General features: G+C 31.7%; 1 protein-coding gene across 6 annotated transcripts in view; it reads left to right on the top strand.

The window, feature by feature from the left end:
• The window catches only part of LOC139528617 (protein phosphatase Slingshot homolog 2-like), a 46,397-nt gene extending 38,733 nt beyond the window's left edge, over positions 1-7,664 (top strand). For 3 of the 6 annotated variants that reach the window (XM_071324655.1, XM_071324659.1, XM_071324657.1), the window contains 2 exons: positions 186-212; positions 3,072-7,664. In XM_071324655.1, coding sequence (XP_071180756.1) covers positions 186-212; positions 3,072-4,423 — 1,379 coding nt within the window. In that variant the 3' untranslated portion in view covers positions 4,424-7,664. The remainder of the gene's footprint in view (positions 1-185; positions 213-3,071) is intronic. The other 3 variants (XM_071324660.1, XM_071324656.1, XM_071324658.1) reach the window with 1 other exon arrangement.
• The last annotated feature ends 4,378 nt before the right edge of the window (positions 7,665-12,042 follow it).

The raw sequence follows: 12,042 nt of genomic DNA, 5'->3' as shown, positions 1-12,042 counted from the left end.
CTCTAATAGTCTAGAAATGTCAAAATTCTTGTTTCCTTTTTAAAAGGTACTAAATATAAAATAAGTATTACATGAGAGTAGTTCATTGCATTTAAGAAGGGACGTTATTTGTAGAAACATGTTTTGAAAAATATAATACAATCTTATAAGAAGTAAGACCATTAAGAATGTGCACTATTCTCTAGGTATACGATTGTATAATGATGACACAAGTGAGTAAAGATGGCATGAGATATGTTACATTTTTACAGAAATGCATGAACAACAAATAATATATATATATATATCAATTAATCACAATTTCAAAAGTTTCAACGAGTTGCGCTCAACATGCTCAATACAACTCAAGTTTTATAGGAATAAGATACTATTGTCACTATGATTATTGAAAATATTTGAAATGTTTTAAAAAATCACACATGTTAAACCATTGAATACATGTTTATTCAATATTAAGCACCCTCACATATTTCACTATCCCCCTGACAGTGATAGCATGTGGTAAACAATATTCAGCATGTCGGTGTGTCCATCCATATATTGCCCATCTAATAGATATAAATCTTCATTTCACAAGCTACCAATCTGACCCTGCGAAAAATATATCTGGATTCATTGTTATAATGAAATTGTGCTTCCTGTATTTGATATTTGCATGTACTTACTGTGAGAAACACATCATGTAACACTTATGCAGGAACCACTTACACGTCTAAAACATCTGAATTCGTCCCCTTGTTATGGTGGGGTTCTTGGTGCTCATTAAGTTACATTAGTTAGTTTCTGTCAGCAACTTTGAATTGATTAGCAATGTTTCTGTCCATCTTTTTTTAATGTTCTCCAGAGGCAAGACATATCCAGTGTTCTCCCCAGAAATTTTGGATAGCATCACATTTTGCGTAAAAAAAATAACTGTATTTTTTTTAATGTCATTTGTCGCATCGCGTCGATGCTCTTTTTCCTTTATATGTTTTAGTTTATATTGTTATATATTCATAACTGAGAATACAATTAAACTATAACCACAAAAACAGTTGTTTCAGTTTATGTTTTCTTTATTCATTTATAGTTACAGAATTATTTTTTTCCTCTTGTGCCAAATAAAAATAAATATGTGGTTTCAGTTACCCAACAATAAGTCAAATGAATGAATGGTTCATTATAGTGCAAGCTGTATATATACAAAACTAAATATCTAGTACACAAAATTAACTATTTTAGTAAAGATAAAGTAGCAAAAAAAATCAATTTAAAAACTTTACATCAAAATGATATGTATTTTTAACAAAGTTATCTAACAAATACTAAGTCTGTTAATGCGTAGTTTTCTCTCTTGGTATATTTTTTCGATCTGTTGTCATTATCGTGAAAATGCGGATTTTTGTCATATCTGGTCCGGTTCCGATCCGTAGTTTTCCCAAAAATGTGCAATGGCGGCCGTGGAAAAATTTACGAAAATGAGTCCGAGAATAAACATTGTTTGACAAGAGATTGTGAATGAATGAGACGCTTTTAATGCATTAAATAGATTAAACATAAACTTAAGCCAATTGTGATAACTTTTGAAAGAAGTATTAAACTTATTTTAGCTCTAAACCAAAATTCTCGCTCTCGGAAGAGAAAGAAAGTAATTTTTGGAGAGTTGCACAAATAAACGACCTTTTATTAAAAAAATAAAAATAGTTCCAATCTTTGCAAATTTCGTAATACAAAACGTAATTTCGAATTGTTTTGTGATTGCATTTTTCCATGTCGAAATTGGTGATTGCAGACACGTGCATTGGTATTAGTCATGTCATAAGTGTCAGCTTGGGATATTCGCATCCAAACAGTTATCACCCTGAGGGCAATTAACACCTAGCTATTTAATCTCTTAATTGCCTGTAGTGTCCGACTTAAAGGGATTACAATTAAAGGTGATATAATGTTTATGATCATAATCGATAATAGATGAAATTTCAAAATTTAGGACAAGTAAAATAGCATCTTCAAAATAATTATAGCGTCGCGGGAATTATTATAGCATCACGGTAAAAACATATAGCGTCGCGGTACCGCGACGCTAAAACGGCCTGGGGAGAACACTGACATATCTCTGTGTCAATAGTTTATTTGTATATAGAGCTCTGTGGGATGTTGTTGAATGGATGTCTTTTATTTTTGACTATATAGTGTTGTGTTTTATGTTCCCCTGTAGCAAAGGGGGCATTAAGTTTTACCTTTGTCCAACTGTACGTACTTCCGTCCATCAGTCAGTCCACCCGGGTCTATCCCAAAGTTGGTTTCTGTTATCTAACTTTAGTTTGCCTCAATCAAATATGAAATTTAAACACAATGCTTATTACATAGTACCACAAAACACAGATCAAGTTTGAATTTTAGTGGTGTCACTTAAACCATTCTAGAGTTGTGCCCTTTACAAATGGAAAAATTATTGAATTTTTCGTTTCTGTTTTTCTAACTTAAGTTTGCCTTTATCAAATGTAATGAAACTTAAACACAATGCTTAATACCACAAAACCCAGATGTAGTAAAAATTTGGGTAGTGTAACTTTTACCATTCTTCAGTTATGTCTGTTTATAACTTGATATGATATGTAAGCGAGGGCATACTCTTGGACACATTTCTCCTTGATGCATCTCATCTAAAAAAAATGTGTTAGATGATGTAATTTTTTAATAACATGTTTAGACTTCTATATGATCAAGAACTGGCATCTAAAGAAAACAGTTGACCCATATTTTATGTTAAATGAACCCTTTTCTGGCAGGCAACAATACACTTTTAAAATACTGACAGCAGCAATCATAGGCAAGACACAGGGCCCTGCAGGACTTTTAACAATTATTTCCTTAATTTTTGCCTAATTGAAAATTATAATGAAAAGGCAGAAAATTTGGTTCAGCTAAATTTATAAGACAAAGCTGTATGACCTACTGTTCATTTTGCATTGTAAAACTTGTATTTGAAGCTTAAAACTAAAAGTTGGTACAATGTATAAATTTTATGAAGTAAGAAGGCCTCCAACAGGGGATAAGTTATATTATTAAAATTGTATAATATTTTCCAGGCATTGAATTAATGAGTCGTGAAAGGTCATCTTCTGAAACTGAGAAATCTGATGTTGGAAGTCGAAGTAGAAGAACATCTGACAATGAGGGTAGTGGATCACATCCAACCACACCAACAGAAGTTAAAAAGTCATACAAAGAAATTGTGGAAGTTACCCCTTCATGTACTGTTAGTATGGACATGCAAAACAAAGAAGAAAATGTTAGTTTGGAATCTGAGGAAACTAAAAAACCTTCAGAATTAGATGGTAGAATTGAAGAGAAAACTCCATTATTTAGTGTAGCGAAAGAAAGTTTTGAAAGGGCAAGTGCTAAAACAAAAGACCATGAGGACTCGTTATTTCATACACCAAAAAACAGAAAGAGATCAGGTTTTGATGCAGCCACCTTAGAATTGATTCGAGAAATAGGGTCTGCAATTTTAAATAGTCCCGCCAAATCTGAAGTAAAGGATTATGAAGAAGAGGAGGCCCAATTAGGATCAGGTTTAGTAAGGCACTATGTTAGAGGTATTGAAAAGAAAACAAGCGTAGCTAAAAAGAAAAAAACAACTAGAGAGATTATAATAATAGATAAAGAAACACAGGAAAAGAAGCACTCTTGGCGATGGAGTAGTCCCCCAGATCAAAATAAAGAGTCTCTTAATGAACTTTCTAAAAAGCCATTGATTCAGTCAAATAGTAGTCCTGTTTTATCTACTAAACAGTTCATACAGTCAGGAAAGCCAGGAAATGATTCTGATTTATCTCCCTTGAAAGGAAGTCCTCCAAAAAGAGGTGGAGAAATTGGCAAGGCTTCACCAAAAAAATCAGTTGGAATTGATTCAGAATTTAGTTCCTCATTAGGGTCTGACAGTAGCGTAGGAGCCAAAGATGAGGAAAATAGCGAAGTTTTTGATTTCAAAAGTTTGGTAGGAAAATATGGAGGATCTTGTCAAGATTGTCTAGATAGTCATGTAAATAGCTCATCATTGTCCGAAATAAAAGAAGTCAATTCTTGTGAATCTCTGAAAAATGTCGGAACAAACCAAACGCAAAACACAGAAACTGAAATTGACAGTTCTATAGATAAACAATCGGATAGTGAAGAATCTACGAATGAGGATTGTGTTAAATTACGTCATATTAGAAATCATTTGAGAAAAACAAGTCATCATACACATCGTCCTAAATCTGTTGAGCTAGTCAGACGGCATTCTTTGGCTCCTAATATGTTTGGAGGAATGGACACTAGCACTGAAGACAATCAGTCTGCGTTTACATGGGAAGGTAAAAAAGTAAGAAAACTTCAAGGAAAGAGTCATCCATTGACTAAACTTGAATGGCGCAAAAAGTTTTATAACACTATGTAATTTCTATTTCTATAGAATTCAGATTTCAGATATTCATATAAATGACTGTTCACATTGGCATTGAAAGAAGAGAACTCTGTAACAAAAATCTACTTGCAGTGAGACAAAGTTCAAAGTCCTAAGAAATTTTCGTGTTTTTTACTTAATTTTCCAAAAAATTTGAAAATACTGTTTTCATTAAAAACTTAAAATGCGTTTTAATTAAAACTTAAAATGATCTTAAGAACAATGATCATTTCAATGCTTCATGAGCATAAAAACTGTCATGACCACAACCTAAAGTATAAAAGACCTTATAAAGGTGTGAATAACTGAAGAACTTTATGGTCAAGCAATATAAAAGTATCACCAGAGTAAGAAAGTCTCTTTTCTCATCAGACAGCTCACGCATTGATGGTTAGCTATGAAGCAAAGTTGGCATTGTTCAAATTCAACAGACAACTATGTTTGAAAATAGAAACAGAATGTTACAGTTATTAAAACCATTAGACTGGCTTTAAAATTTGAATTCTGTAGTAAGATAGAACTTCTGAAATCTGTTGACTGTTAATGTGATACAATCATTCCATTTTAGAAGCTGTACATTTTGTTTGTTTGCCAGTTTGAGATTTTATATTGTTATATAAGATGTATAATGTCATGTATAGTTTCTGGTAGCTAAACTTTAATTGTTATGATTAAACTGTACACCAAATAACTAATCAAAACAAAATCATCAGTCTTTGACAAGTTTAGCCAGGTTTCCATGTGCTGGACATAGATTGCTTTAAAAGGTTAAACTTGGCAAGTAATAAGAATGCACTGTACCTCAGATATGCTTATTTATTGCCTAGCATATCATGGATCATTGGCATAATCTCCACACCTTTATTACAAGTTTCCAAATTAGGGTTTGTATTTTGAAGTATTTAAAAGAATTTGTGCATTGCAACCAGAAAGTTTACTGACATTAAATCATTTCTAAAAATAGAATATACATCATCCAGCTGTGATATAGAGATTGTTTTATTTTAATGTTTATGACCGAGTTATATTGGTGTTGAGTACAAAATTTAACATTTGATTGTTTTTTTGCAAGTAATTTTTTTTTTAGGGTACATGTTCTAGAGTTTTATGACTTTTCCAAATAGATTTGTTTCTATTGTAAGATAGTTTTCTCCATATCAATTTTCAAAACTTGTATGTATAAAGTCCTATATATGTTGAAAATATATAACGATAAAAGTCACATGACAGTTTTATGTAGCTGGTTCTATCATAAACATTCTTTGCAGTTGTAATATTTTCAGTTAGGGACATACCAAGTTATGTTGTAATCAAGCTATTCTAAATATCATATGTTCAAAATACTTTAATTTGTAAATACAAAATGTATCTTAAGCTGTTGTACATACATATACCTATCAACTCCTCAATACTTCCATGGCGATTTTAAGTATTAGAGGACCCAGGGACGGATCCAGGCATTTTAAAAAAGGGGGGGAGGGTCCCAACCCAGGACAAAGGGGGGTTCCAACTATAAGTCCCCATTCAAATGCATCGATCGGCCTAAAAAAAGGGGGATGGAAACCTCCCTGGATCCACCAATGGGACCTCATTATCTCTTACCTGTCATAAGTGTTTAAATTTATTATATTATGGATTATTATGAGCATTTTAAATACTTCAAAGTTCTTTTTTTGAGCTATTCAGTAAAAAACAAAGAGAATTTCAAGAGTATTTAAAGTCAATACTTATGAGTCAAGAAAGTTGGTAGTTTTGAGTTCACACCCCTTACAAAGTTGCACAGAAAGTTTCTGGTCTAACTTCGGTCATTTTTGCCATGAATTAAAAAAACTTGCATCTTTCTGAAATATTAACTTGTTAGTGTGATACATTTTTTAAACTTTAGAGTTTTGGAATTAAGCATTCGTCATTGAATCAAATAAAATCCCATATTGATACTTTAAAATAACTTGTACTTTTTATACTCCTAATAGGGTATAATCCAATTTACATGTAGTGTAGATCACAGAGGTTCACATTTGTAAAAATCATTATAAAAGTAACAAAGCACCTTTAGGACAAATGATCAAGAATATTTTTTTTATTTATTTTTTTTTATGCCAAACTCCTATGAAGGAATCTTGTAAGCCTATTATATAAAGTTTAATTTATTTTCCTTTATAAATTTGTATTTTTTGTTTGGTTTGACATTTTCCTGCCTTTTTTTTAGGAAATTATTCGTTGGCTTGTGTTGTAAATTTAGTTATCAATATTTTTTTTACAAAAGTCTTAATTGGTGAACAATTACAATTTAACAATTACAATTGTAATTATAATATTATATTTTAACTATACTATTACATATGTAACTTGACAATTACATTGTACATTTTACAATTAATTACATTTGTAATTAGACAATTCCATTATTTGTACACAACAATTACATTTGTAACTAGACAATTACATTATTTGTACACTTGATCATAAGTATATGCCAGTCAACAAAACAGTATATGATTATTTCAAGACAAAGAAGATCTGATAACAATTCAATCTTTGTAATTCTTTTGAATGGTAGTTCATTTTAATATCTTTCAATCAATTGTAAAAATTAACCCAATATTGTAAACAAAGATATTTTTACCCCATCACATAACAGTGTGATTTTTGTGATTTGCAATTAAGCTACCAACGGCACTGTTAAATTTTTCATGTTTCATGTATGTAACATCCAAAATACTTAATATTTTTCTTAAATTTTGCAGAAATGCAATCACAACCAAAGAAGAAAAATAAATTGTATAACAGCCGATTTTATTGAGTGTGTAGGCAAAGGTATTTTCTTTGGTTTGCTTGCTTGTTAGCTGAACCGTGAAGTGATTATAAGGTTAGGTAAACTACCCTCTTTTAAGAGTAGACTAGCCTGACAGATAACCAATCTCTCTATCTGTAGGACTAGGCTACTTTGAATGGAGAGCTGTATACCTTACCTTATAATGACTTCAAGGTTCAGCTTGAAAGCAAGCTAACCAAAGATATTACCTTTACCTACACACTCAATGCAATAGGCTGTAAATATATTCCCTTGTTTCCCATTAATTCCTATTGTACTGTATCTTCTTCAGGTGCTGTAAGAGTGTGTGTTAGCATGACCATCTATTGTGGTGCTTTACCAATTGTGCAATTAGATATTTATCATCTGATGTAAACATTTGTTATAGTCAATAAACATTGCTATTTTTATTACAAGAAAGGTTTTGTTTTTATTAAAACTGATACCTGAAACTAGTTTCATTTAAAACTTTGACTTGCTCTGTTTGAAAAATACACACATTTCATCCTATTGAGCTGTCACATGGTTGCAGGAATTTGATTTCCTCTAATGTTTCTGTTTGCATCGAACACAGGAAACTGGTATGAGTGCCAATAAGACAACTCTCTCATCCAAGTCACAATTTGTAAAAGTAAACCATTATAGGTCAAAGTACGGTCTTCAACATGGAGCCTTGGCTCATGCCGAACAGCAAGATATAAAGGGCCCCAAAAATTTCGTAAATATTTTGGTTTGAAGATTAATGCAAGAATTTTTAAAATCTAATATATGACACCAATCTTTCATTAGACATTGGCATTGATAGTACTTCTTATTTTTTGTATTCATCAGGTACAGTTGTTATCAACTTTTGAAAAGTCTGGTTTAATTTAAAACTTAGGGTTTCAACAACTATAAGCAAACAAAAATGAGAACTTTTAAATTTTCTTTGATTTCTTTATTTATATACACATTTTAGTAATTTGGTAAATCTGAATGCAAGAAGAGCCCCAGCTAACAGTTACCATAACATTTAAAACCAATAAGAACAAAAATCAACTTCCCAAAACCAGAAATCAAACACAACCAGATGCTCCGCAGGGCGTAGCTTTATACGACCGCAGAGGTTGAACCCTGAATGGTTAGGGCAAGTATGGACACAACATTCAAGCTGGATTCAGCTCTAAATTTGGATTGTGATTAAATAGTTGACACAGCATAGGTTTCTGACACAGAATGAATGTGTTCTAATGAACTTAAAATTTGTGTTTCTCTTAGAGCAATTCACTATGCTGTTGAATATTAATCCTCTCAAAAAAATGTTTGAAGAAATTTTCTTTTTTATTTATGAAATTTCAAATGAGAAAAATTGAACCCAATTTTTTTAATCACATCCCCCTTTCCCTTATTCCAAAACTAATCTCAATTAAAATTTCTAATGGAGTTTGCAACAATAACTACTCATTTAAATACATCATAAAATATTAAGATGTAAAAAAAACTGCTTGTTATCACTGAATGGTAAAGATTATTTTAATTTATCAGTTGGTAGTAAAAAGTGAATATACATTGTATATTGTATATAACAAAGATTTAAGTTGATTCTGGACAAAGAAAGATAACTCCAATAAAAAAAAAATCTTGCTATTGCACAATATTTTGCAATTAGATATTTCTTGCTTACTATTCTGGACAAAGAAAGATAACTCTAATTAAAACAAAATTTGATATTTCACAATATTGTGCAATTAGATATTTCTTGCCATTGCGCAATACTGTGCAATTGAAAAGACTTGCTATTACACAATACTTAATATAATAATTTTAGATCCTGATTTGGACCAACTTGAAAACTGGGCCCATAATAAAAAATCTAAGAACATTTTTGGATTCAGCATATCAAAGAACTTCAAGATTTCAATTTTTGTTAAAATCAGACTAAGTTTAATTTTGGACCCTTTGGACTTTAGTGTAGACCAATTTGAAAACAGGACCAAAAATGACGAATCTACATACACAGTTAGATTTGGAACCCCATTTATTCAATTTTTGATGAAATCAAACAAAGTTTAATTTTGGACCCCGATTTGGACCAACTTGAAAACTGGGCCAATAATCAAGAATCTAAGTACATTTTTAGATTCAGCATATCAAAGAACCTAACTGATTCATTTTTTGTCAAAATCAAACTAAGTTTAATTTTGGACCCTTTGGACCTTAATGTAGACCAATTTGAAAACGGGACCAAAAGTTAAGAATCTACATACACAGTCATGACAGTTAGATTCAGCATATCAAAGAACCCCAATTATTCAATTTTGATGAAATCAAACAAAAGTTTAATTTTGGACCCTTTGGGCCCCTTATTATGTTGGGACCAAAACTCCCAAAATCAAACCCAACCTTTCTTTTATGGTCATAAACCTTGTGTTTAAATTTCATAGATTTCTATTTACTTATACTAACGTTATGGTGCGAAAACCAAGAAAAATGCTTATTTGGGTCCCTTTTTGGCCCCTAATTCCTAAACTGTTGGGAACTAAACTCCCAAAATCAATACCAACCTTCCTTTTGTAGTCATTAACATTGTGTTTAAATTTCATTGATTTCTATTTACTTAAACTAATGTTATTGTGCGAAAACCAAGAATAATGCTTATTTGGGCCCTTTTTTGGCCCCTAATTCCTAAACTGTTGAGACCAAAACTCCCAAAATCAATCCCAACCGTTCTTTTGTGGTCATAAACCTTGTGTCAAAATTTCATAGATTTCTATTAACTTAAACTAAAGTTATAGTGCGAAAACCAAGAAAATGCTTATTTGGGCCCTTTTTGGCCCCTAATTCCTAAAATGTTGGGACCAAAACTCCCAAAATCAATACCAACCTTCCTTTTGTGGTCATAAACCTTGTGTTAAAATTTCATAGATTTCCATTCACTTTTACTAAAGTTAGAGTGCGAAAACTAAAAGTATTCGGACGCCGGACGACGACGACGACGCAGACGCCAACGTGATAGCAATATACGACGAAAATTTTTTCAAAATTTGCGGTCGTATAAAAATTGAACCCAATTTTTTTAATCACATCCCCCTTTCCCTTATTCCAAAACTAATCTCAATTAAAATTTCTAATGGAGTTTGCAACAATAACTACTCATTTAAATACATCATAAAATATTAAGATGTAAAAAAACTGCTTTTTATCACTGAATGGTAAAGATTATTTTAATTTATCAGTTGGTAGTAAAAAGTGAATATACATTGTATATTGTATATAACAAAGATTTAAGTTGATTCTGGACAAAGAAAGATAACTCCAATTAAAAAAAAATCTTGCTATTGCACAATATTTTGCAATTAGATATTTCCGGCTTACTATTCTGGACAAAGAAAGATAACTCTAATTAAAAAAAAATTTGATATTTCACAATATTGTGCAATTAGATATTTCTTGCCATTGCGCAATACTGTGCAATTGAAAAGACTTGCTATTGCACAATACTTAATATAATAATTTTAGATCCTGATTTGGACCAACTTGAAAACTGGGCCCATAATAAAAAATCTAAGTACATTTTTGGATTCAGCATATCAAAGAACTTCAAGATTTCAATTTTTGTTAAAATCAGACTAAGTTTAATTTTGGACCCTTTGGACCTTAATGTAGACCAATTTGAAAACGGGACCAAAAGTTAAGAATCTACATACACAGTCATGACAGTTAGATTCAGCATATCAAAGAACCCCAATTATTCAATTTTGATGAAATCAAACAAAAGTTTAATTTTGGACCCTTTGGGCCCCTTATTATGTTGGGACCAAAACTCCCAAAATCAAACCCAACCTTTCTTTTATGGTCATAAACCTTGTGTTTAAATTTCATAGATTTCTATTTACTTATACTAACGTTATGGTGCGAAAACCAAGAAAAATGCTTATTTGGGTCCCTTTTTGGCCCCTAATTCCTAAACTTTTGGGACCTAAACTCCCAAAATCAATACCAACCTTCCTTTTGTAGTCATTAACATTGTGTTTAAATTTCATTGATTTCTATTTACTTAAACTAATGTTATTGTGCGAAAACCAAGAATAATGCTTATTTGGGCCCTTTTTTGGCCCCTAATTCCTAAACTGTTGAGACCAAAACTCCCAAAATCAATCCCAACCGTTCTTTTGTGGTCATAAACCTTGTGTCAAAATTTCATAGATTTCTATTAACTTAAACTAAAGTTATAGTGCGAAAACCAAGAAAATGCTTATTTGGGCCCTTTTTGGCCCCTAATTCCTAAAATGTTGGGACCAAAACTCCCAAAATCAATACCAACCTTCCTTTTGTGGTCATAAACCTTGTGTTAAAATTTCATAGATTTCCATTCACTTTTACTAAAGTTAGAGTGCGAAAACTAAAAGTATTCGGACGCCGGACGACGACGACGACGACGACGCCGACGACGACGACGACGACGACGACGACGACGACGACGCCGACGCCAACGTGATAGCAATATACGACGAAAATTTTTTCAAAATTTGCGGTCGTATAACAAAAAGATAGCTGATGTACCTTATTTGAAAAGCTCCATCAAAACCATCAATATTTGACAATCATGAAAACTAGTACTTACAAAATAATTACAATGGGGCATTTAAATGAGATCAAGGTCAGTTGGGTCCTACTAGATGAGCATGTACACTATACAATTATTCCATTCACCAAATAAAGTTGGCAAATTACTTATGTTAGCTGAGAATAGACTTAACCATTAAAAATTGGCATTGACCAATGAACCATGAAAATGATATCAAGGTCATATAATTCC

Source organism: Mytilus edulis, chromosome 6 (genome assembly GCF_963676685.1).
Source record: "Mytilus edulis chromosome 6, xbMytEdul2.2, whole genome shotgun sequence".
In the NCBI taxonomy this organism is placed as follows: domain Eukaryota; kingdom Metazoa; phylum Mollusca; class Bivalvia; order Mytilida; family Mytilidae; genus Mytilus; species Mytilus edulis.
The sequence above is the reverse complement of the archived record's forward strand: the minus strand, read 5'-3'. Positions and strand labels throughout refer to the sequence as shown.